The sequence below is a fragment of the Arvicola amphibius genome, chromosome 11 (assembly GCF_903992535.2).
Source record: "Arvicola amphibius chromosome 11, mArvAmp1.2, whole genome shotgun sequence".
NCBI lineage: Eukaryota > Metazoa > Chordata > Mammalia > Rodentia > Cricetidae > Arvicola > Arvicola amphibius.
Window position 1 is genome coordinate 118,514,624 of NC_052057.2, and position 26,775 is coordinate 118,541,398.

The window sequence follows — 26,775 nt, forward strand, 5'->3', positions numbered from 1 at the left end:
AGGCAGTGTGTTGACTAGTTTTAATGTCAGCTCGACACAGCTAGAGTCTGAGAGGAGGGAACCACAATGGAGAAAACGCCTCTGTAAGGCTGGCCTGTGGGCGAGTCTGTAATGCATTTTTAATTTTTCCACTGGTGATGTGGGTGCTACCCCTGGGCTGGTGCTTCTGTATGCTATAAGAAATCAGGCTGAATAAGCAAGCCGTGGTGACAAGCCAGTTAACAGTGCTCCTTGGTGGCCTCTGCTTCTCTTCCTGCCTCCAGACTTCTGCCCTGGCTTCCCTCAGTGATGGACTCATAAGCTGTAAGATAAAATAAACCCTTTCCCCCCAAGGTTGCTTTTGATCATGGTGTTTACCACAACCGGATCCTTGTTGGGTTTCTGTGATCGTGTCTAGGGCCATCACTTCCTGCAATACAGCCGTCATTATGGTTTTAACCTTTGAATTAGGAGGGAGAGTTCTCAGGCTATAGAAGAAAGCATCCGCCGATGATTATATTATACTGAGAATGTGGCAGAATGCAAAGCAGCCGTTTTAAGAACGAATCTATCAGGATGTATTGAATGGGTCATTGCTACCTGTGAACTGAGCTGAGCTCTCTGGCCATGGCTAATCCTACATGCAGTAGATGTTTATTCAATGGACTGGAATCTATTTTCTCTCCCTTTCTCACCCCTTTGTTCTCCCCTTTCTTTCTTGTGTATTTCTTGGATTGAATAAGTTTTAGCTGTGTTGCTAACATGCAAACAGACTCCACAACCAACATTGATAGATCAAGTATCTTCAGTATTGTCAGCTGTCAGTTATCTTGTTAGTTTGATTTTTGTCTTTTTAGGGTATTTTAGTGAATCCTCTAAATGGTGTTACCTGTTTTAAAGAATTAGGTTATCATTTGTTGGCCAATTCATGCTGCTTTGCAAAAGCTCATGAATTTGACATTCATGAGTGTAATAGTTAACTTTAAGCCAATAATAACGGTTAAATCGATGGGAAATTTGTAATTCTCTCTCAGTTCTGATTAATGTTATTAGAAGTGATGGTCTCTGCCTGTGTGTACAGACCTTAAGATAAAGGCAGCTTCGGAAGTCTTTGCAGAACGAGAATCTGTGAACATTGGCAAGTGCATCTTGTCAGATTCTTATCCATGCCTTCAAATGGGAGTGGCTCTCTGTTCTCTGAAAGAGGTTAGACAAAAGTGAATTTTAGTTGTCTGTGGCACGTCAGAGAATATAGCGTTCACAACTTCCTCTCCTCTTCCCTTCCCTCTTCTCCCCTCCCCTCCCTTCCTCTCCCCTCCCTTCTCCTCCTCTTCTTTTCTTTCTGTATTTCCTCTTTTGGCCAGAATTCCCTCTCTTCTTTCTGCCTCTAGAGTGCTAGGATCATAGGTGTGTGTCCATCCCTAGTCCACACACACGCACACACACACAGACACACACACCACAGACACACACACACAGTTCACATTATCACGATGGCAAACTTTTCTGGTGTAGAAGTAATGGGAATGAGATAATGTTGTTACTGAAAGTGATACTGTCTTTCTGTTTTGGCTTTCTTTTTAAGATTCCCTAGTGATGCCGCAACCGGACCAGAATCACCAGCGGCTGTTCAATAGGAACTGCTCTCCTCTTGTGGATGTGGTGGTAGACCCTCACCTTGTCCGTCACCTCCGATCACATCAGAGAGATGGAGTCATCTTCCTCTATGAGTGTGTGATGGGAATGAGGTAGGAGAATAAATGGCAACAATTAGGTGTTTTGAGAAGAATCTGATAGAATGAACCTCAAGTCTGCACCATAAATGTTAGCTGGCAGGAAAAGCTTGAACTAAATGCATGCATTTTTTCCACAGTGGTTTTTGGTGGAAGCCTTCTGCAGGATGCCCTGCTGAGAAGTAGATATGCAGGAGCACTTTTACACTGAACTGCTTCTTCCAGATCTAATTCCAAACTTATCCACGCTCTTTATACTTCTCTGCTCACGAAGATGCGTGGCTACAGAAAGCGTGCGTGTTGGGAAGCACCGTTTCTTTGACTTGAATCTCGCAGGAGCATAAGTAATCTGAAGTATGTTCATGGCTGAGTTCTGAAGAGCACTCAGGAAGGAATAGTAAAACCTGCACCCATGTGTCTTCGTTCCTCTCAGAACTTCCTTCCGTGAGGAGCTTCAGTACAGAACCCACAGAAAGTGATTCCTGAAGCCTTTTGAGAGGATCTAACTCTTAATGAGCTTATTGATCCTCTTTGTGTGTATGTATGTGTGCATATCTGTGTGTGTATGTGTATGTGTGTGTATGTGTGTACATGTGTATGTGTATATGTGTGTGCATGTGTATGTGTGTAGGTATGTGTGTGCATGCACTCGTGTGCCTGTGTACATGAACACTAGCGGTCAATCTCAGATGTTATTTCATAGGAACCATCTATCTTGTATCTTGAGATATGCTCTCTTACTGTCTTGGACTTATCGATTTGGCAGACTGGCCAGTAAGTCCTGGGGATCTGCCTGCCTCTGCTTCCACATGGTGGGATTACAAGTGTGTCCCACTTTCGCGCACCGAGCCCCCGTATCTGCGTTCGGTGCGCTGGCACCCAGTTACCGAGATTCGGGCAAGGGGCAGGAGGTTAAAATACAGACACACACACAGACAGAGAGACAGCGACATCGGTCATCCTTGAATTCCCCAAGAATGCCCCCTTTATTGTGTTCAGGGGCAGATTATATAGAGATAGCCACGCCCCAGCCAAACCCACCAGAAACCACTCTCCTGCCATCAGGAACTCCTGAAGGTCTCATGCTCAAAGCAGCTGTAGGCACTCAGATCAGGGTATTACAAGAAATTCAGGATCTGGGGTCTCACTGCTCCCAACATCCCACCATGCCTGGTTCTTTACATGGGTTGTGAGATCGAATTTAGGTCTTCATTTGTGCTGCAGATGGAACCATCTCCCCGGATCTTGCTTGTTAGTCCTTATTTCTAATAGAATACAATTTAACAAACTATATTTATATTTTCAGTAATAAACTTAATTCCTGTTGGCCATTGTAACTTTTAAATGTCATGTAGCTATCTAAGAGCTAAGATATAAAGCAGCCTAAGATGTATGATTTGGGAAATGCTTCTAATGACTTCATTTTAAGTTATATTAACTGTAAGATGTCAGACTATTACCTAAACTTTTTTAATTGAGGACTCTGTTGTCTGTCAGAGAGTGATAAGTTCTTATTGTAGAATATATTCTACACAATTTCAGCTCAGATCTTGCTGACTAAATTTTCAATATTAATGTCTAATACTGAAACTGATTAAAAATGTGTTCAAATGTTAGTGATGAGAAATATTATGTTTTGGTAATTAGTTCACAATATATAATGGTTATAATTGTCAAAGATTCAAAACTGATAGGTTATAATCAGCTAGATGAAACACTAATCTCCAGAGTCCTTATTACCAGGTTCCTGTTCTTGATGATATCAGGGTATGAAGTATTTTCCCTTTGTCACTCCTAACAGAGCACACGGCAGATGTGGTGCTATCCTCGCTGATGAGATGGGCTTAGGAAAAACTCTGCAATGTATCTCGCTCATCTGGACCCTACAGTGTCAAGGGCCTTACGGAGGCAAGCCAGTAATAAAGAAGACGCTTATTGTCACCCCTGGAAGCTTGGTGACTAATTGGAGGAAAGAATTTCAGAAATGGCTGGGAAGTGAGAGGATCAAGATATTCCCCGTTGATCAGGTGGGGTTTTTAAAGGGTTAAGCCCTAGCCGTTCTTAAGACAGCCGGCTTTGTAGGCCAGCAGTTCAGCTTTGGCTTTGGAGTGTGTGCAGTTCCACGAGTCCCTGCCCAGAAGTGGAGTTTTGATTTCGGGTGTGGTTGCCTTTGGTTCCGCGAGGCACATGTTCAGGTGCTGGCTACAGTGTGCATGTGCTTGTTTTCTTGAGTGTGATAATGTAATGTCATGAGTTGGAAATGCATCTGGACACGTCTGTAATCCCAGAACTGTGAAGGTCAGACAGGCGCACCCAGAACTTGAGGCCAGCCTACACACACACACACACACACACACACACACACACACACACACACACACACACAGGATTCATATAATGCTTCCTACATCATAGTTTAGCCTAGTTTACGTTACAAGTGCTTGAAACACGTGCTTCATGGTTTAAGAGGTCGCGCTGGATCACTGGGCACTATGGAGTTCCTTAGGAGAGTTATTAATGACTTGGACAGCGAGACAGGGTGTTGCTGTCTTACTTACTCTTTTTTAGTCTTTTGACTTTTTGGGGGGCCCTCCACCAGGCCCCCAAATAAATCACACATGGAGGCTTATTCTTAGTTATGATCTTGCCAGCTTTTCTTAACCTAAATTATTCTAACTACCTTTTACCTCTGGGCTTTTTTCTTTTCTTATTTCTGTAATTTCAGTTTCCTTCCTCTGTTTAGTCTCTCTGCCCGCCAGCCCCGCCTATCCACGCTCCTGCCTTGCTACTGGCCATCCAGCTCTTTGTTAGACCATCAGGTGTTATATACAGGCAAAGAATCACAGCTTCACAGAGCTAAAGAAATGCAGCATAAACCAAAGTCACACCTGAAAATATTGTTCCCGAACAACAGGGCAGCATGACTCTGAGCAGAGTTCAGGCCCCAGCCCAGAGGCAGCATGGCAGTGACAGAAGAGGGAGTCTCTTCACATACCTTTTCGGGATGGGGGCAACATGGACACATGGCCAGGAGGCAGGGAGGGTCGGGGGGACAGTGTGGACACCCCTTTGATGTAGACTCAGTAGACACTTGCCAGCTGAGATGCCCTGGCAGTGTAAGGCTGCTTGCTCTAGATTCACAGACAGGGACCCAGGAGGTGCCTGTCAGTATCTGAGAGGGGAGCTGATCAGAGGCTGCCTGCTAGCTCTGTTTGCAGTCAGTCACCTTCCAAAATCCATTTTACATTAAAATGTTGAATATTTCATTTGTTTTACTGAATAATGAGAAAACAGAATGGTTTTATTAATATCTTTTTTTGTTATTATTTCAAATCAAAGTATTATAAGCCAACCTTGGGAAGTCATCCAGGAGCTCGTGATGTTTTTAGAGTGGGTCCTCTGGGGGTTGACTAGGATTAGATCTAGTCGTAAGGATGGATGCCTAGGATGGGATTCGTATGCTGGTCCTAAAGGAGGCAGAGCACCTTCCTCTCTCCATTGTGTGAGCCAGAGGGCTTTTCCAGCGAAGCCAGGGAGAAGGGAGGCTTTTTGTGGTAGCACCAGGGTCCCTGGGCTGGCTGGTGCAGTTGACTGTTACATTAGGGTCAGCTATGTGGGGCTTTGTTGGTGGAGGTTCTGTTGCTCACGGGTAGTTTTGATTCTTTGACTTCGGATGTTCATCAGTCAGGTCCCTTGCTGGTGGGATCTAAAGGAATTATAGGGGAGGAAACCCAGGAGCTCCCGGAAGGAGGAAAAGAAACAAAATGACTCTGTTGAGTCAGCGGCTGGGGCTGCCTGTTGTTGAAACCATCTTGACATAGCCCAGTGGGAAAAGACAGGACGAGCAAATGAATTCTGTCTTTGGTTACTGTTTGGCAAATGTGCTGCTTAGATTTGATCTCATAGTTTCTCTTTATGGTTTATTAAATATTATTTTTCTCTTTTTAGGATCATAAAGTTGAGGAATTCATCAATTCTACATTTTATTCTGTCCTTATCATCAGTTATGAAATGCTACTTCGTTCCGTAGATCTAATTAAGACTGTAAGATTTGACCTTCTGATCTGTGATGAGGGGCATCGTTTGAAGAACAGCAGCATTAAGACAGCTGCAGCCCTCTTCAGCCTCTCTTGTGAGAAGAGAGTGATCCTGACTGGTTAGTAGTCACTCTGGGGAAGACATGATAGGGATTTTGCCTAATGAATCTTTGCCGTTTGTAATCTGATGCTTGACATAAAAAGAAGTGGTGTTGGGGGAATTGATATGAGTAGGCCTGTGTTAATTTAATTGACCTGAGTCTTCCAGTCCCTGTGCAAGTTCTGCAGCCTTTGTTCTGGACCCTTTGAAGAATAAATTTAGTGGTGGGATAGTCAAGAATTTGGGTCGTTCCCGTACTCGTTCCCTCCCAGCCCAGGTCTATATCTGGTTTTCTTTGGGTTCACCTTATTACTAAGTTTCTCTAGGATCATGAACTATAGGCTCGATGCTCTTTGTTTATGGCTAGAGTCCACTAATGAGTGAGTACCTGCCATATTTGGTTTTTTGGGTCTGGGTTACCTCACTCAGGATAGTGTTTTCTGATTCCATCCATTTGCATGCAAAATTCAAGATACTACCAGGTCCCGCCCAGCTTATTTGTCTGTGCGTGGAGGGAAGCATAGTTCTTCATGGATCTTTCAGCCTTTAGGCTGAAGAAACAATGGGAAAAACGGATGAATTTGGCTCCAGTATGAGGTTATTTCTCCGTACTGTTCATTGTGAGGCCAGTATTGCAGCTATAAAATACAGAAGGTTAGGTTCAGAAGTCAGGAGGAAATGAAGGTGAGTGTAAAAGAAAGGTTTAGAAAAAAATCTTTCCTCACTTGGATATGCTGTGACTGTTGTTAACAACAGACAGGTGGTTCTCATCTTCTGAAAGAAGCCTGCTACTGAGGCTGGTGGCGCATGCCTTTAATCCCAGGACTCAAGATCTTTGTGAGTTTGAGGCCAGCCTGGTCTACAGAGTGAGTTCCAGGACAGGCTCCAAAGCCCTGTCTCAAAAAACAAAAACAATCAAAGAAGTGATTTTATATTCCATCAGCAGAAGGCTGGCTCTGGTGTCTCATTTGGAAGGATGATTTGTTGCTCACTTGTGAGATGGCTTCACAGAGGGATCACCATTGCTCTCTGTTTCCCTGCTTTGTCAAACCTGAGAAGGCTCTGCTTTCCTGCGCTTGTCACCTTTGCCCTAAAGCTATGAATCTGGATAGAAACTGGTGCTAACTAACTTCTTGTGTGTGCGCGCGTGTATGTTTGTGTGTATGTGTATGTATATATATATGTGCGTGTGTGTGCACGTGTGTATATATGTGTATGTGTGTATATGTGTGTATGTATATATATGTGTGTATGTATATGTGTATGTATATGTGTGTGTATGTGTGTATATTTTGTGTATATGTGTATGTATATATGTGTATGTATATATATGTATGCGTGTGTGTATATACATGTGTATGTGTGTGTATGTATATATTTTCCCCCTCTCCCCCCTAAGATAGGGTTTGTCTGTGTAGCCTTGGCTCTCCTGGAACTCTGCGTAGCCCAGGCTGGCAGATCACAGAGATCCACCTGCCTCTGCTTCCTGAGTGCTGGGATTAAAGGCGAGCACCACCGCCTGGCTGTGTGGCTGTTTTTTATGTCCTTAGCGTTGCCTTCACCCATCCATCATCTCTCTGTCATCATTTTGTGGTGCTAGGGACTGAACCAAGTATTTTTCTGGTTTTTTTATTTTTTGTTTTTCAATTTTTTAAAATTGAAAATAGCTTTTTTTTCTCACACAATGTATCCTGATTATAGTTTCTTTACTTCTTCCAGTTCTTCCCTACCTCCCTTGTGGATCCCCTCTCTTTCCGTCTCTCATTAGAAAAGAACAAACTCCTAAGAAATGAGACCAGACATGATAAAATAAAATATAGTAACATGAAACAAAACCCGTCACATCGGCATTGGACATGGGAGTGTGACAGGAGCACTTGCTCCTGTGCGAGGTTTCTCCTTCTGGAAAGCACGTCTGCATGCGAGCATGTTCAGTGTCACATATGTGATACACACTCATCCATAGAGGGAGGCATTTTGATGTTTGTTTTCTGCTATTTTCTAGCTCATTGTTGTGGAAAGCAGCCGGTCGGTGTTGACTGGAAAGTGTAGGATTTAGACAAGGTCTGTTAGTCTGCCAGGGCTCTGCGTGGCGTAACCAACACTTTCCTTGTGGCTGTCAAGACCAGCCGCCCAGTACTTCAGTGTTTATATGAGTTCACTGCTCTGACCCTTAGCCAGGTGATGAATTTGTAAACATCCTGTTCAGGGTACTCAAGGGGAGATGCGTTCAAAACACCAGCAGCAGACTCCACAGCCTGTCCCCAGACACTTTGCTAAAACTGCATGTAAAATTCACATGACTATTGATATTTGAAGCTTTGATTTTGCTGTTCCTCCTGAGTTTTAGCGTGTTTGTTTATATTTATTGCTGTCAGGGAAGAAGGCACAAATTTCTTCAGAAACGTGCGATATAAAACAACTCTAATCTCTATTCACTTTTTCCTCTCCCTAGGTACCCCCGTGCAGAATGACTTGCAAGAGTTCTTTGCATTAGTGGACTTTGTTAATCCAGGAATATTAGGCTCCTTGTTGTCCTACAAGAAAATATATGAGGAGCCCATCATTACGTCCAGAGAGCCCTCTTCTTCCAAGGTATAATTCACTTTAATGATTTTTTTTTAAAGCGCAGTATGTCTGGGAGAATCATAATTTTGGTATTCATTTACATACCATATTTTATTAAATCTAAGATACTTCTAGTAATAATCGATACCACTGTTTTATGTATTATTAAAGAGAGCACCACTAAAATTGTAAAGAAAAACATTGATTGTTAAAAAGTATCCTAGGTGCTGAGGCAGGACTTCTGGAATCTAGGACAGTCTGGGCTACAAAGTATGACTGTATTTAAGACATGCGTGTGAACGCATACACATACACACACACACACACACACACACACACACACTCACACACTCTCTCTCCCCCACATTCTGCCAGATGTAGTGGCACACGCCTTTAATCCCAGCACTCAGGGAGGCAGAAGCAGGAGGATCGCTGTGAGTTTGAGGCAATTCTGGTCCACATAGTGAATCCAGGATAGCCAGAGCTACATTGTGAGATCCTGTATTCAAAACACTACAGCCCCAGTGCTCCCCACCCCTCCTCATCCAACGCACAGCACTAAACCCTACTTTGTTTATTGTTTGTGTGTTTTTGGTGAAAGTCTCCTGTAGTTCAGGCCGACTTTGACCTGATCCACCAAACACAGTTTTATCTGATGTGAAGTGGCTCAAACCGAGGGCTTCTTATATGCTAGGAAGCAGTCTAAAAATTGATCAGCATCCCCAGTGCCACATCTTGTTCTAGAGAAGTTAAATTATAAAGGTAATCTGTCAGCATATATTTTATTAAGCATTTTACACAATTCAGAAACAGTGTAAAATAATGGTTTATGTGAATATTTAATAATTGCATGGAAAATGTTCATGGTATAGTATATAAAAATAGTGTTAGTTACTTATTGACCTAATGTGTTTGCTTTTGAGACAGTTTTTTTTTTTTTTTAATCTAGGCCAGACTGGCCTGGAATTCACTGTCTAGACAAGGTTGTCCATCTGCTGGGTCTATTAAGTGTTGGGATCAAAGGCAAGTGCCACCACACCCAGCCTAATATAACACACACTTCAAACACTGCAAGTGGATCAAAGGTTACGAGGTACACACTGGAGGATCCAAGATGTGCCAGAACGAATGTTCCCTCTTTGCACCAAGCTTCATTCCAGTAGCTTGAGGTTCTCCTGTGTTGTGTGCAGCATACATGCTACAGCACGTGTGTGCCAGAGGATGCGTTCAGGAGTCTTCCCGTGTTGTGTGCAGCATGCATTCTATAGCACGTGTGTGCCAGAGGACACATTCAGGAGTCTTTTTGTGTTGTGTGCAGCATGCATGCTACAGCATGTGTGTGCCAGAGGACACGTTCAGGAGTCTTCCTGTGTTGTGTGCAGCATGCATGCTACAGCACGTGTGTGCCAGAGGACACGTTCAGGAGTCTTCCCGTGTTGTGTGCAGCGTGCATGCTACAGCACGTGTGTGCCAGAGGACACGTTCAGGAGTCTTTCTGTGTTGTGTGCAGCATGCATGCTACGGCACGTGTGTGCCAGAGGACACGTTCAGGAGTCTTCCTGTGTTGTGTGCAGCATGCATGCTACGGCACGTGTGTGCCAGAGGACACGTTCAGGAGTCTTCCCGTGTTGTGTGCAGCATGCATGCTACAGCACGTGTGTGCCAGAGGACACATTCAGGAGTCTTCCTGTGTTGTGTGCAGCATGCATGCTACAGCACGTGTGTGCCAGAGGACACGTTCAGGAGTCTTTCTGTGTTGTGTGCAGCGTGCATGCTATAGCACGTGTGTGCCAGAGGACGTGTTCAGGAGTCTTCCCGTGTTGTATGCAGCGTGCATGCTACAGCACGTGTGTGCCAGAGGACGCGTTCAGGAGTCTTCCCGTGTTGTGTGCAGCGTGCATGCTACAGCACGTGTGTGCCAGAGGACATGTTCAGGAGTCTTCCCGTGTTGTGTGCAGCGTGCATGCTACAGCACGTGTGTGCCAGAGGACGCATTCAGGAGCTCTTGTCTTCCATCCTGTGGACGATGGGTTCCCGGGATTATACGCGAGTCAGTGTTCTTTACCTGCTGAGCTATCTCACCAGCTCAACAGTAGTTGTTTCTGCTTGATTAAAATAGACTTTAGATTTCTGATAGTTCTGAATAGAGCTATAGTTTCTATCTTTTCTTTAAAAGCTTTATTATATTTGTAACAAATTTAAACTCTTAAAATGTAAGGAGAGTATTTATATATGGGAATAAATATTTATATGAGGGATATGTTTAAATTTCCCTGTCAAGTTTTTGTATGCTCAAGGATTCTATAGAGAATTTAAGCATATATTTTATTAATATTATGTTTTGATTTAAAATATACATTTATGAGCCGGGCAATGGTGGCGCACGCCTTTAATCCCAGCACTCGGGAGGCAGAGGCAGGCGGATCTCTGTGAGTTTGAGACCAGCTTGGTCTACAAGAGCTAGCTCCAGGACAGGCTCTAAAGCTGCAGAGAAACCCTGTCTCGAAAAACCAAAAAAAAAAATACATTTATGTAATGAACAGTATATGATGATTTTGAAAGTTTCAACAGTGTCCTGTGCTAGTAAATTAAATTCATTTATTTTTTCAGAATTTCATACCTGCATACAATGTATTTCTTTTTTTAAAAAATATTTATTAAATATACAATATTCTGTCTGTGTGTATGCCTGCAGGCCAGAAGAGGGCACCAGACCCCATTACAGATGGTTGTGAGCCACCATGTGGTTGCTGGGAATTGAACTCAGGACCTTTGGAAGAGCAGGCAATGCTCTTAACCTCTGAGCCATCTCTCCAGCCCCATACAATGTGTTTCATTCATATCACTATACACTGTTGCCCTGCCAGTCCCTTGTGGATTGATGGCCCCTGCCCTTCTCTTGTTTTAAACAACCAGCTGAGTCCGTGAGTGTACCCTTATGTGTTCTCCACAGCACAGGTGGGGCTCGGGTCCCCACCCCCACAGACCGTGCCGTCTTGTTGACCGGTTGACCTGAGCGGCAGCCCAGCTGCTGTGAGCCCGTGGAGTCCATGGGTGCAGTGGCCCTGTCAGGCCCAGAAGACACTGGCCCACTCTGCTGTCCCCACCTCAAGCTGACAGTCTTTCTCCCTGGTCTCGTGAGATGTTCCCTGAGCCTTGGAAGGAGGGAAATTTGCTGATGATTTTAAAGATGTGTATTATACAACTGTCATATGAGGTTTCAGAGTAGGGTTTCCATGGTGTCAGTAACCAAGCAATGATAATGATATATTCTATATCTCACACACACACACACACACACACACACACACACACACACACACACACACGAGCATAATTGTCCTAAACAGGGTATAAAGCTCCCTTTCATAAGCCTAGAGTGTGTATGTAAGAAAGCCTGCTATCATCTTTCTGAGATGTCTCCTCATGAGTTGTTGGTCAAGGGTGTCTGGAAATCCCCCCAAAATATCAGTTATTGCTATTGCTCTTGGTTGTCCATCAGAACTTGATTAAGACTCTATGGCCTAAGGTAAGACCGCACTCTCTGATCACAGGACACGGAGAAATCGAGTTGTCTCTGGCCGGGAAGCTCCCTCTGCCGGATGGCATGCCTCGTACTGAAAGCTTCTGTGCGGATTTCTGGGGTAGAAAAAAAATCAAAAGTCTTACTTTGCCGTGCGTCCTGTGGGCTACAGTAACAACTGGTGTGGCAGGATCTCATGGACGCAGGAGTAACATAGGCCTGGCAGCAGTAACCGGGTGCTTGCTGATTTAACCTGTTCTACAGGAGGAAATACATGCCTGGTATTGTAAATGAGGCCAAGGACCTCTCCTTGGGAGCTCAGAGGCTCCAAGTGTTATTTTGCTAAGTGGACATAGTATCTAATTTTCTTCTGTTCTTTTTTCTTTTCTTTTTTTAAATTGATTTTATTGAGCTCTACTTTTTTCTCTGCTCCCCTCCCTGCCTCTCCCCTTCCCTTCAACCCTCTCCCATGGTCCCCATGCTCCCAATTTACTTAGGAGATCTTGTCTTTTTCTACTTCGCCTGTAGATTAGATCCATGTATGTCTCTCTTAGGGTCTTCTTTACTGTCTAGGTTCTCTGAGATTATGATTTATATGTGGTTTTCTTTGCTTTATGTTTAAAAACCACTTATGCGTGAGTACCTTTCTTCTGCTCTTATCTTTATACTGTAGATTAGTACAGCTCCCAAACCTCAGAGAAGTTTATTTGTACAGTGGCTAGTAATTAACACAGAAACTCACAGCTGGTGAGAGTTCAAAGAATACATGTCTGTGGAGTGCTCAGCCACAAATGGGATGTTTATATCACAGCTCCCTGCAAAGCTCAGGAACTGTTGCACAAGAGAGAATGGGAAGAGCCAGGGAGGGTCAGAGCAACACACTGCTGTGCCAGATCAGATCAGGCAGATTCCATTATGGAGGGGCCCATGAGCCTCCACTCCTAGCTGAGAAGCTAATGACAGTTGGTGGCTTCTGGGAGAGGGACAGTCAGTTTCCTTTAAGGATGTGGCCTCTGGCAAGTCCACCATGCTCCAGTAGATGACCCACACCAGTGAGTATGTGGGTAGAAAACTGAAGTTGGTGGGTGGCTTAGCCACACTGTTCTATTGCTATGAAGCACACTATGACCATGGCAGCTTTTCTTTCTTTCTTTCTTTCTTTCTTTCTTTCTTTCTTTCTTTCTTTCTTTCTTTCTTTCTTTCCTTCCCTCCCTCCCTTTCTTCCTTATGTATACAATATTCTGTCTGTGTGTATGTCTGCAGGCCAGAAGAAGGCACCAGACCGTATTACAAATGGTTGTGAGCCACCATGTGGTTGCTGGGAATTGAACTCAGGACCTTTGGAAGAGCAGGCAATGCTCTTAACCTCTGAGCCATCTCTCCAGCCCTGACCATGGCAGTTCTTATAAAAGAAAAGATTTAACTGGGGCTGCCTTACAGTTTCAGAGGCTTAGTCATTATCATCATATCAAGGAGCATGGCATCAGGCATGACAGTCATGGTGCTGCAGAAGATGAGAGCTGCATCCTTATCATGGATAAGGGGGGGAGAGAGGGAGAGAGAGACACAGAGAGAGACAGAGAGACAGAGACAGAGAGAGACAGAGAGACAGAGACAGAGAGAGACAGAGAGACAGAGAGAGACAGAGAGACAGAGAGACAGAGACAGACAGACAGAGAGACACAGAGACAGAGAGAGACAGAGAGAGAGAGACAGACACACTGGGCCTAGTGTGGACTTTTGAAACATCAAAACTGATCCCCATGATCATTTCTTCCAATAAGGCCACACCTCCTAACCCTTTTAATCCTTTCAAATAGTGCCACCCCCTGGCGACTAAGCATTTAAATACACGAGCCTTCAGAGGCTATTCTTATTCCAACCTCCACAGTGGTTTATAAAAAACGTTCAAGAAGTTGGGAGGTGTAGGGACTTGGGGTTCATCTGGGAGGAGATGGCGGGAGAATATGATAGAAATACACTGTATGTGTATGTGAAAGTCTCAAAGAATTAATAAAGGGTATATATTTTTGAAAGATTGTGATGGGTTTTTGCTTGGTTTCCTCCAGGGCTAGGGATTAAGGAGAGGGCCCTGCGTATAATCTGCTATTGATTAGACACCACTGTGGTGGTTGCGTTTTTCTGTCCCTTAACCTGCATTTCATTTCTGGGGGAGGAAGGTCCCATGTGGCTTGTAACCTCAGCACTCTGGAGGTGGGGGCGGGAAGACTGCTGTGTGCTGAGTCTCAGGCTAGCCTGAGCTATGTAGTGGACTTTGTCTCAAAAGCCACCCTTTTCTCCTCATAAAATGTGATGGAAATAATTAATCTGGTTTAACATTATATAATATTTAATGCTCACTTTAACCACAACAACAGGCATTTTTTTGCGTACCACTTTTTAAGTCTGCTCTTTTTTCCACAGGAAGAAAAAGAGTTAGGAGAGAGAAGAGCAGCGGAACTCACCTGCCTCACTGGCCTTTTTACCCTCAGAAGAACTCAGGAAGTCGTCAATAAATACCTTCCCCCTAAGACAGAGAGCGTTGTCTTTTGCCGCCCGGGGGCGCTGCAGCTTGAACTCTACCGGGAGCTGCTGAGCTCGCAGTCCGTCAGGTTCTGTCTCCAGGGACTGTCGGAAAATCACCTCGTCTGCATAGGGGCCCTAAAGAAACTGTGCAACCACCCTTGCCTTTTGTTCCGCCCTGTGAAGGTATGTCATATGTACGGAAACGCCGGCCTGAGGTGAGGGTGGTGTGGCGTGGGAGTGCCAGGAGGCCGACTGTGCTCAGCCCTGGCGTTTGTGAAGGTTCCATATGCTCAGCAGCCGCTCCTGTGTGGTTCTGTATGTGGTTCTGTTGAATGTCTCCTTTGCCATGGTCTCGCCTTTTGTTGGTTTTGTGTGATACTAACAAATACTGAACTTACCATTGAAATAATTTATTTTTCTTTTTATAAAAGTAAGACATGACTTTCTCATAAAATTTGGAAAATCCAGAAAATTCACAAAAAGAAAATAAACAAAATTGGTATGGTGCGCACACCTGTAATACCCGCAATTTGGGAGGCAGAGGCAGGAGGATTGCTTTGATTTTCAGATCAGCCTGGGCTACAGAGTAAGACTCTATTGCAGAACATAAACAAAACAAAAATAATGTTATGCTCTCCATCCTGAGAAAACCATATTTTGGTATTATTAATAATACTAGCTGATAATACTAGTTAATACTGAGAATAAAGTGCTTTTCTGGTTTTATTTTTATTCTTCATAAACTACTTGGAATAAATGCGTACTGTCTTCCCTTTTCTGTTAAGGGGAGTTTTCTTGCTGTTTAGCCAAGGCTGGCATTGTATCCCAGGCCCTAGTGACTCTCCTGCTTCAGCCAGTGGAATGGCTGGGCCCAGAAGCACCTGCTGCTGTGCTCAGCTCCCGTCCCTTTTCCAGGATGGCCAGGGCTGCACAGAGAGAAAGAAAACAGGCACTCAGAGGTATCTATGTATAATCTTATTCTAGAACATTTCCCAGATTAGATTCCTTTTGTAGGTGTGAATTTGGACGATGGTGTAGTTGAGCCAACTGTTTGCGTATTTCATGACTGTAAGGCAGTCTGCAGCATGGCAGGATTTCTGAGATCAGGGCTGGTTCCTTACAGTTATACCTGTAGCTCTCTTGCTCTGAGAGCATCCTGCAGCTCAGGTTGGCCTTGAATTTCATGTGTAGCTGGGCAGGACCCTAGATTCTGGTTCTACTTGGTTTCCCAGCAGCTGATGATGGGCATGTACCACCGCTCCCTGCTCTTAGTTTGTAACTTTGGCAAATTTGGGACTTCAGTTGTATCCGTGAGCATTGGTTTTCTTATCCGGAATGCGGAGCTAATAATTAACTCATTGTGACGTTTTAACAAGAAATTATAGGAAGACCCTAGCAGAATGCCTGGTTGAAGAAGTTGTACAGTAATCACTAATGATATTTCCATCTCACCCGGGAAAACTTTTATTCAATTCTTTATACAGTAAACTCAAAATATGTTCCCCAATAAAAAAAAACCTTCCTAAACAATACTTTGGGCACTAGCTTACATATGAGATCACTAATTATATACTTAAAAAATGGAGTGTTCAATATCAGCACACCCCTACCCCAAATCCTGGGATTATAAGCAAAATGTGTTATAAGATAAAATTTAAAATTTTAGTTTATTAATGACATCATTATTCTTTTCTTTATTCTTTTTTTTTTTAGTTGTTGTTGTTTTAAAGCAGGGTTTCTCTGTAGCTTTGGTCCTTGTCCTAGAATTAGCTCTTGTAGACCAGGATCTCACAGAGATCCGCCTGCCTCTGCCTCCCGAGTGCTGGGATTAAAGGCGTGCGCCACCACTGCCCTCCCACCCCCCCACCCCGTGACATCGTTGCCCGGTGACATCGTTGCTCTTATGAAGAAACTGACATGACTCACGGCTCAGGCAACTGTTGTGCTTGTTTGAGTTTGTCATCTGGGAGATGCTGTGAGCCACCTACAAATCAAGGGGAAACATAATAGGGAGGAAAGGGGGCAGTGATAAGGAGTAAGAAGAATTGATAGGAGGGGTCAGGGTTTGGGAAGGGCCAAGAACTCTGCGGGAGGCGTGGCTGCTTCCAAAGTGGTAATTGTGACCTGGAAAGATTGACCTCACGGTTAGCTGGGCTACCTCCTTAATAAAACAGCTGCTATAAGCCAGTCTTAACTCCCTTTTGAACAGGGTAAAGAATGTAGCTCAAGCAGTGAAGAAAATGAAGAGAGGAACCTATGCCAAGGCTTGCTGACCGTGTTCCCGGCCAGCTATGACCCTCTCCAGTTCTCTGAGAACGAGTCTGGGAAACTGCAGGTGCTGGCGAAGCTCCTGGCGGCCATCCGTGAACTTCGTCCCACTGAAAAGTAAGCCCTGCACCCAGCCACCGTATTATTGTGACCGTGCCCTGCCTTAGGTTACTTGGTTTACTTTCTCCAAAGAGTAAATGTTTGCCAGTCACCCTCTCACGTGAAGGTGAGACCTAGGGTTCTGTGTATCGATACCCTGAGCTCCTTCCTTCTGAGGAGCCTCCGCAGGTTTTAAGGCAGGGACTAGGGAGATGGCTCGTGCTTAAGAGTCCATCCTGCTCTTCCGGAGAAGCTGAACTGGCTCACAACTTGGGGGCTAACAGCTGCTCATAACTCTACCTGCCATTGCTGCTCCTTCTGTCATATTTGTGTTGCTATTTTCCTTTAACTCAAAAACAAAGGAACAAAATACTGCCTTAAAATGTTATGTAACGAAGTTTTGTTTTTGGTTGACAGAGTGGTTTTGGTGTCCAACTACAGACAAACCCTGAACATTCTAGAAGATGTGTGCAAGCGTCATGGATATGCTTGTGCAAGACTTGATGGCCAGACACCCGTGTCTCAAAGGCAGCAGATTGTTGATAGCTTCAACAGTAAATACTCTACTGATTTTATTTTTTTATTAAGTTCCAAAGCTGGTGGTGTGGGACTTAATCTTATTGGAGGATCTCACTTAATTCTCTATGATATTGACTGGAACCCAGCTACTGACATCCAGGTAGGAATGTTTATGCATTAAGTTGACATTGTGAATGCTTAGGAAATCAAATGATGCGTAAATAGTTGTTGGGTATGGGGCTCTTGTTTTGTGTCAGGCACCCTGCTGAGTGTTCTCCGTTTGCCATCTACTTAATTCTCACATCTCTACATGTGCATGTATGTAGCCCATGTTTTCTGTATGTGAAGAAATGGAAGCTCGTTATTCCAACCTGAGAGTTCACAACCAGGCTTCATGTCACACTGTGCAGCAGGGTGGTCGTGACCCTTGGGGTTGACAGTGACCTGTCACGGATGCTATGAGCCATTTGTGTAGACTGCCGTAAGTCTGCAGCATTAGCTTTAGGAAACTGAAGAAGACCAAGATTTTCCTCGGTATACAGTCCACTTTGATGTATTTTGAGTTTTCGGCATATAGACTTTTATCCTAGTTGGTATTTTCATCATGGGATGCTAAGACACCCCTGAAGTTCAGATTTACTAGACTTCAGAGGGTTGAGGAAGCAGCTTACTCACAGTTATTGTTTTACAAGAACACTAAGATCAGCAAATGCATAGGGAGTCCACAGGGGACCAGACAAGCTCCGTATGTCCCTCCGGCAGAGCTGTCTGAATGGCACTGATGAGTCATGGCACCAAGGTTTGCCGTTCGGGGTCTTTGTGGGAGTTGGTTCTGTAGACGTGGAAGTGCCTCCATGACGGTCTGAAGGATTTATTCAGCCCCTCCAGAGTCAGTCAGATCATAGCACGTGAAGCTGAGTGTAATATTTCATACAAGGGAAGTTGAAGGGTGGTTGGAGAAATGAAAACTGCACTGACTACAGACTTGAGTTTCAGCAGGAGAGGAGTTGAGGAAAAGGGACTAGCCCTGACTTCGGGATCCAGGCTGCCTGTCACAGAGAAAACAGGCGTTTTCTCGGTTCTTTAAGCGGCCTCTGGTTTGTTGGTGTCGGGGTGATACTCTTTGAACTCTTACCTCACAAATTAAGGAATTTCTCTCGTAAGCTTTAGATCAATAGACAGTTTGTGGTAGAAATTGATGGCTGAGCATGCCGACGTTGTCCTGTGCCTAGTGGGGTTTCCCCTTCTGATAAGCTGAGGGTGAGGGACAGCCACACGTTGTTAGTGAGAGGAGCGCAGCAGCAGGCATCATGGACTAAGGACTCAAGGGCCTAGATCTCTTGTCCCCATGCGCACTGCTGTCCCTCTTCAGCAAGAGCCAGTTCTGGGGCAGGCAGAAGGGTAACACCAGCCCTTACTGTGCAGTGTCATTGTCAGCACCTGAAGCCCAAAGCGGCCACAGATGCCCTTTGGGATTTGCAGGGTGAATTATTGGTTGCCTTATCCCTCCGGGCCCAGGATGTACTTGGTTCTTTGCATCTTGGCTGCCATGGTTTATCTGCGTGGTACTCCCGTAGCTACTCCATGCAAGCTCAACCTCCCTCGCTGAACCCAGGGCGAAGATGTACAGAGGGCCAGTGCATGCAATGTTGTGTGTGTGTGTGTGTGTGTGTGTGTGTGCGCGCGCGCGCATGCGCGCGCAGGCCGGAGGACAGCTGCAGGAGCTGTTCTCCTTAACACTGTAGGTTCTGGGCCTCAAACTGGATTGTCAAGCTGGTGCTTTTACCTGTTGAGCATTGCTGACATCCGACTTTGTTTTTTGAGCTTTAGTGAAATTCAGAATTCCCTGTGGTGAATATAATCCTGAAAATTGCTCATGTGCAAGGGCCATCAGTGTCTGCTGTACTCAGAACTCTTTTTTGTCTAGGCTATGTCTAGAGTATGGAGAGATGGTCAGAAACACCCTGTGCATATTTACAGACTCCTGACTACAGGTAAAACTCTTTCATGTGACAAAAATGTATCTCCTTAGAATTTTTCTTTTGTTGGTTTGTGCTTCAGTATCTGGAATGTATTCTTTCATCAGATAATAAGTAGGAGATGTGTTTTACCCATCACAAAATATAGACTCAAGAAAGGAACCTAAGGGGCTGGAGGGATGGCTCAGAGGTTAAGAGCACTGACTGCTCTTCCAGAGGTCCTGAGTTCAATTCCCAGCAACCACATGGTGGCTCACAACCATCTATAATGAGATCTGGTGCCCTCTTCTGGCATGCAGGCAGACATGGAAGGAATGTTGTATACATAATAAATAAATAAATCTTAAAAAAATAAAAGGAACCTAATGGGAGTTTGCTCCCCAGGTACAATCGAGGAAAAGATCTACCAAAGGCAGATCAGTAAGCAAGGCCTCTCGGGGGCAGTTGTCGACCTGACCAGGTCATCCGAACACATCCAGTTCTCGGTAGAGGAGCTTAAAGACTTGTTCACGCTACACGAAGACTCACCTTGTGTGACCCATGACCTGCTGGGCTGTGAGTGCCGAGGTGGCAAGGATCCCACTGGTGAGTTGTGTTGGCTTCGCCACGCAGCCAGATTGTCTCTGGAAACCTTTGAGGGGTGACTTACAGATAGCCGCCTTTGCAAGTGCTAGTTTCCTGTCCCTGGCTGTGGGGCTGTGGGGCAGTCGCTAGAGAAGTGTTCAGTAGAGCTTTGTTCTCCTCTTGCTTTCATCTCTGACTCTGTTGTGAAGAAATTAACTCGTGTAGACAAGTGTGCCTGGCAGGGTGGCTTCAGCGTAAGGAGAACGTTTAACATTTTATTACAATGCCATGAAAATCCTGTGCTCAGTGGAATTTACCTATTGTTTGTTTAAGTCACGTAAGATTTGTTTATAACGGGCCGTACTCCTCATACTCCTCAGTTCGTGAACGACATGGGATGTTTAAGTAAGCCTGGAGCTGTCGTCTTCACACTTAGGCACCAACCAGGCCCAGGGGGACTGGAGAGAAGTCCCTTTAGGGGCTGCAGAGGAGGCTCAGCAGTTAGAGTGCTCGCTACACAATCCTGGCGCAGGGTAACTAATAGACTATGCACCTGGCCTTTGTGCAAATGTACAAATGTACGCCCCACTCGTGTGCACATGTGCTCACCTGACACCCATGCCACATGAATAATAAAATATCTGGAAAAGAGAAAATGTTATGATGGTTAAGAAGTTTCTCTTTTTTTTTAATTCTCTTTCTTTCCCTCCGTCCTTCCCTCCGTCCTTCCCTCCCTCCCTCCCTCCCTCCCTCCCTCCCTCCCTCCCTCCCTCCCTCCCTCCCTCCCTCCTCTTTTTGAGACAGAGTTTCTCTGTGTAACTCTGGCTATCTTGGAACTCAGTCCGTAGACCAGGTTGGTCTTGAACTCACAGAGATCCGCCTGCCTCTGCCTCCCGAGTGCTGGGATTAAAGGCGTGTGCCACCACTGCCCGGCTCTTTTAACTTCTTAAAGGGTGGAGTTGGAGGTGTGTAAATAATGTAAATACAGTATTTATATCAGAAATTCTCAGAAACAAAACGTATGCATGTGCATATATTAAATTGATGTGCTTATATACACACTTAAAGAAATATGCATATATACACGTATATTTCCTTTTGTGATTTTAGAGATTTAATCCAGAGCCCTGAACATACAAATTGTACATATTCTAAAATTTATATTACATACTAGAATTCATAGTTATATACACTCATATAATTATCTTTCAGTTATAATTATATAATATATATTTATCAGGGGTAGATTATTTTACTGTTTTAGGTTTTGAGACAGGGTCTTGCTATGTAGACCAGGCCGACCTTTATCTTCCAGAGGCCTCCTGCCTTAGGGGCAGGTTTAAAACTTCAGACAAATGTGTTCATTTTTCTCTTCATGGACATTTGATCCTATTATGTACTTTTTTCGCTTTATTTCCTTTTCTTTCTTTATTTTAAAGTCAAGTTCTTGTTATATAGCCTGGGGTGACCTCAGATTCCCCTTATAGCCCAGGCTAGCCTGGAATGCAACTTCTTCTGGCCCCAATCTTCCAAGTGCTAAGGTTATAGGTGTGCACCACCATGTCTGTCTTTTCCTGATATTTGTTTGCTTATTTATATTTGTTATGGTAGTTAGGGATTCAACACGACCTCATGGATGCTAGGAAAGCTTCTCTTTCTGAGCTATCTTAATAACCTTTTTAGTTTTTATTGTGAAGTATCATCTCACCAAGTTGCCAAGGCTAGCCTTGAACTTGTAATTCTGTCTCAGCTTCCCAAGTGATAGTATAGACTTGATCTACTAGGCTTAGCCTTCTGTTTTAATGTATTTAATGTAATGCTCTTTTTCTGTTTTTTTTTTCAGTTGAACTCTTGGCTTAATGATTTCTTTCTTTCTTTCTTTCTTTCTTTCTTTCTTTCTTTCTTTCTTTCTTTCTTCCCCCTCCCTCCCTCCCTCCCTCCCTCCCTCCCTCCTTCCCTCCTTTCCTCCCTCCTTCCCTCCCTCCCTCCCTCCCACCTCCCCGGCTGTCCTGGAACTCACTCTGTAGTCCAGGCTGTCCTAGAACTCAGAGATCCACCTGCCTCTGCCTCCCGAGTGCTTGGATAAAGGTGTACGCCACCACTGCATACACCTGGCATGGCTTACTGACTTTCAAACTTATTTTCTAAAATGGTTTTTAACCCTTTAAATTTTCTTCTATGCCAAACCCCATAAATTTAATATATAGTCTTCTTATCATCCAGTTTTACATATTTTATATTATCTATTGTTATTTCTTCTTTACTCATGATTTATTTTAAAATATTCTTTCAGTCCTAAACACTACACATGAGCAGTACTAAGTGGACTCAGCAGGTTGTGTGTGTGTGAGACAGCAGTTATTATAGAAGAGGCCTTAAGTTTCCAGGGGATGAGTGGGGTGAGAGCAGTTGGAGGTGTGTAAATGATGTAAGTACAATAAACTCACCATAAGATTTCAGAAATAGCAGTATGCTGGGTGAAGGTGGGTCCCTTCCCCTCAGCTGCGTTATCCTCTGTTATATGAAAATATCATAGTTTACCCGCCACACTACATATGTGTAATTAGTTATAGACTTTTTCTTACACACCGTTTTCATACAGTCCAGTATATGTGTGTCAGGGAACTTATTAGTGTCCCTGGGCGGCTCACGGCCGTCTGTCATCCCAGCTGTAGGGTGTGAGCTGCACACACATGCACATTGCCCACGTGCAGATCCACAAACCATGTAATAAAAAAGAATACAAAATCCTTAAAGAGAGCCGGGTGGTGGTGACGCACGCCTTTAATCCCAGCACTCGGGAGGCAGAGGCAAGCGGATCTCTGTGAGTTCGAGGCCAGCCTGGTCTACAAGAGCTAGTTCCAGGACAGGCTCTAAAAAAGCTGCAGAGAAACTCTGTCTCGAAAAACCAAAAAAAAAAAAAAAAAAAAAAAAAAAAAAAAAAAAAAAAAAAAAAAAAATCCTTAAAGACTCTTACTTGATGAGTCCATCAGCAGTTTCCATGACCCTTTCCATAGCAAGCCAGTTTTCATTCCCTTTGTGTGCTTGCTGCTGCAGAACGTTTATGGATAAGTTCTGGCCCAGATGTTTGCTTTTGCAAACCTGTCTGACCTCTCAGAATTGGCTTATTTATTGGTGCTGGAGATAGAACCAAGGACCTCATGCACCGAAGACCAGGACTCACACAGTGACTCCATCTTCGACTCTATCCTGTAGGGCTTAGATGACGGACTGTGTACTGATAAACCTTTCTTTGTGACATTTGTTTGGTGTGTATCAGAGGCTGGGTACTCACTGAGTGCACAGTAATTGCCTATCAGTGTTTGTAAACAGGGTGACTGTTTTATCCTGACTGTGTGGTCGGATGTGACATCAGATGACCCACTGTGCGTGGGCACATGCTGTCTGAAGGCGTCTCATTGTTCCCTTTTTTCAGATGACGCACTGGACGCCCCTGTCACCTCCGGACAGTGTCAGCCCGGCCCCTGGCACCAGAAGTCCCGCCCCCTGAGACCTTTGTCCATGTCGCAGCTGAAGCAGTGGCAGCATATTTCTGGAGACAATTTAAACCTTACAGACCCATTTCTGGAAAGAATAAGGGAAAATGCATCATTCTTTTTCCAGAATGTAACCAACCAAGCCCCTGCCGTGCAATGAAGGACTACTTCGTCACGTTCCTTTGCTCCCCTTAAAATTTAATAAAATTTTGAAAGTTAGCAAAATTATTTGAATTATAATATATTATTTGAATTATAACAGTGAACTTTGTTTCAAATATGCCAATTTAATTACAGTAAAAGCTGAGCTGTTTGTTTCCTGTGTGTGTCCTTCAGTGTCGACAGTGAGACGTTGGTGATGAGCTGTCCCATCCGTCCATGGTGAGTGCGGGATTGGTGCGCTTCCCCGTTGCACACTTTCCGCCGTGTTTGCTGTCTGTGTCGTTCATTAGCACATTGCTGATGGGGTTTAGGGTTTTTTTTGCTGTTTAAGTTTTGTGGTTCTTTGTGTATCCTGGATACACTGCCTGATGACAAGCTGGCAAACATTCCCTCCTACAGGCTGTCCCTTCTCTCTGAAGATGGTGTCCTCTGCTGCGCATATGGGCTTTGTCGCTGTTGGTGCTTTTAGAAATGGAGACTCAGGAAGGGAAAGCACGCAGGAATGGGAGAGGGCCGTAGAACTGGGAAAAGCGTGTGCGGAAGAGCCAAGCGCGTTCCTAAGAGCTGGGAAACGCATGTGCGGTAGAGCTGAGCATGTGCGGTAGAGCTGAGCATGTGCGGTAGAGCTGGGAAACCCATGTGCGGTAGAGCCCAGCAGGGCTGTAGACCTGCGAAACGCGCTCGTGTCAGGGAGCTGAGCGTGTGCCGTGCCCTAGAGCTGTGAAACGCACACGTGCCAGGGAGCGGCTGCTTCCGTTGTTGGTGCGGTGCTCACGGCGTTTCCTGGGAAGGAAGCTCTTGCCCATGCCCCCGTCGTGAAGGGTCTGTGCTCTCCTCTAGCAGTTTACAAACTTCAGGTCTTGATCTTGAATAGATTTTGTGCGTGGAAACCCAGTTTCCCCAGCACCATTGCTAAAACATCTTGCCTTTTCTCTGCAGTTTTGACAGTTTTACCAAAGAATTGAAAAGCTGTAACTACAGGTTTATTTCTGGGTCTGATCTCCAGTCTGGTCCACCATCGTTCTGTTGTTTTTATTGTGGTTGTGTAATATGCGTTGAGATCATTCATTATGGTGAGGACAGCTTTAGCTATTTGGGGCCCTTTGTGCTTCTAGATATACTGAGATTCTTTCTCCTGATTCTGTGAAGCATGTCATTGGATTTTAATGAGATTTCATTTAATCTGCAGATTGCTTTAGGTAATATAAGCATTTTTACAATATTAATTCTACCAACACATGGGCTGCCTTTCTGTCTTCTACTATGCTCTTCAATTTAATTTTTCAATGCCTTGAAGAAGCCTGAGCTAATGGGCCAATCAGTTTATAACTAATGTAGACTTCTGTGTGATTTCTTTGGGGCTGAACGGCTATAGGACCGGGTGGGACAGAAACCCCAACAACAGAAGAAAGATGGATGCCCCAACGGTACAGAAAAACTTTGGGTGACTGTCCAGGCAGCGAGATGTCTTGTCAATTCTAGAGTTTTGGAAGTTGCTGACAATGTACTTCCTGTTTACTTAGGTAATATCATATCCTTCTGAAGTCTTTGATGGAGTTGAAGAATTTATAGTTATAGTTTTCATTAGTTATGATAAAAGATAAAGTATATATAAATATTGTAACTGTAATTCTTGTTTGAAACCTGTTTTGTTGTATGTAATTTTACTATGTTAAAGTTAAAACCTTCCTTTTTATTTAAACAGAAAAGGGGAGGTGATATGGGAATCTCCTCTGTGTGCTGTGATTATCATTAATGAATAAAGAAACTGCTTTGGACCTATAGCAAGGCAGAACTTAGGTAGGCAAGGAAAGCTAGGCTGTATGCTGGGAGGAAGAAGGCAGACTTGGAGAGAAGCCATGGAGCTGCTGGAGACACTCTCAGAATCAAGGAAGACTGTGATGGTTTGAATAGGATTGGCCCCTAGAGACTCATGTGTTTGAGTGCTTGGCCCACAGGGAGTGGCACTGTCGGGAGGTGCAGCCATGTTGGAGGAAGTGTGTCTCTGTGGAGGCGGGCTTGGAGGTCTCATATGCTCAAGATTCACCCAGTGTAGGACACAGTTGCTTGTGCTGCCTGCAGATCAAGATGTAGAACTCTCAGCTCTTTCTCTACCACCATGTCTGCCTGCACACCACCATGCTTCTTGTTGTGACAATAATGGACTAAACCTCTGAACTGTAAGCCAGCCCCAATGAAATGCTTTCCTTTATAGTGTTGCTGTGGTCATGCTGTCTCTTTATAGCAATAAAAACCCTAATGAAGACAAAGACTTTGGACCTTGGTACACCAGGTTCAGACTGACTTCTCTCAGATGTTGAGAGGCCCTGCTAACATCTGGGCTGCATCTATAGAACATACTCTCTCCTAGCCATTGACTCTGCTGTGAAGCACTGAGCACATTTCCCTCTTAACTGCTGACTTGCTTTGCTCTCCTCCCACTCAGCTGAGTTCCCTGAAGAAAAAGATTTCAGTTTTTTTCATGCTCGTTCAGTCTCTGGACCATCTGTGACCTGAGGCACACAACAGCTGCTCAGAACTTAAGTGACTGATGTCCTCTTTGTTAACGGTCTGTTGGGTTCTTGGCTCAGTAGATTTTATTTTAAAATACTAGGTCAATATCTGAGCACAGAACTTTGTTCTGCACTTAAAAAGACCAAAAGAGGAACTGTGGGGTGTCTCAGAGGTCAGGACCCTTGCTACACAGGCCTAAGACCCACAGATAGGTGGAAGGTAAGCACTGACCCCCATGCATGCCCATGTTCAATCACACGCTGCTAAGGAAAGCACTGACCCCCATGCATGCCCATATTCAATCACATGCAGCAGCTAAGGAAAGCACTGACCCCCCCCCCCCATGCATGCCCATGTTCAATCACATGCAGCTAAGGAAAGCACTGACCCCCCATGCATGCCCACACTCATCACATGCAGCTAAGGGATTGCTTTGTTTCTTAGAAGAGATGTGGGGCTTTTGAACAGAGCTGAGAGTGAAAGACTATGGGGACTGTTGAAGTGGGCTAAATGCATTTTGCGTTATGATGTGGCCATGACCCTTCTGGGTACCTGGGGTGGAATGTGGTGTCTTGAATGAAGAGCGTTCCCCACAGGCACAGGTCCTTGAGCACTTGGCGCTCAGTTGGTGGCACCATTTGGGGAATATGACTTTCTCAGAGGTCCCCATAAAAGCACACAAGGAACTTCAGTTCTGTGTCTTTGTT

The 26,775-nt window shown here is 44.5% G+C and overlaps 1 protein-coding gene across 1 annotated transcript in view; it reads left to right on the forward strand.

Moving 5' to 3' along the window:
• Window positions 1–23,572, forward strand: part of Rad54b (RAD54 homolog B) — a 71,547-nt gene extending 47,975 nt beyond the window's left edge. Inside the window, exons 6-15 of the mRNA XM_038348303.1 lie at window positions 1,565–1,727; window positions 3,514–3,739; window positions 5,661–5,868; window positions 8,305–8,444; window positions 14,365–14,649; window positions 16,676–16,851; window positions 17,251–17,512; window positions 19,280–19,346; window positions 19,716–19,916; window positions 23,332–23,572. Coding sequence (XP_038204231.1) covers window positions 1,565–1,727; window positions 3,514–3,739; window positions 5,661–5,868; window positions 8,305–8,444; window positions 14,365–14,649; window positions 16,676–16,851; window positions 17,251–17,512; window positions 19,280–19,346; window positions 19,716–19,916; window positions 23,332–23,552 — 1,949 coding nt within the window. The 3' untranslated portion in view covers window positions 23,553–23,572. The remainder of the gene's footprint in view (window positions 1–1,564; window positions 1,728–3,513; window positions 3,740–5,660; window positions 5,869–8,304; window positions 8,445–14,364; window positions 14,650–16,675; window positions 16,852–17,250; window positions 17,513–19,279; window positions 19,347–19,715; window positions 19,917–23,331) is intronic.
• The last annotated feature ends 3,203 nt before the right edge of the window (window positions 23,573–26,775 follow it).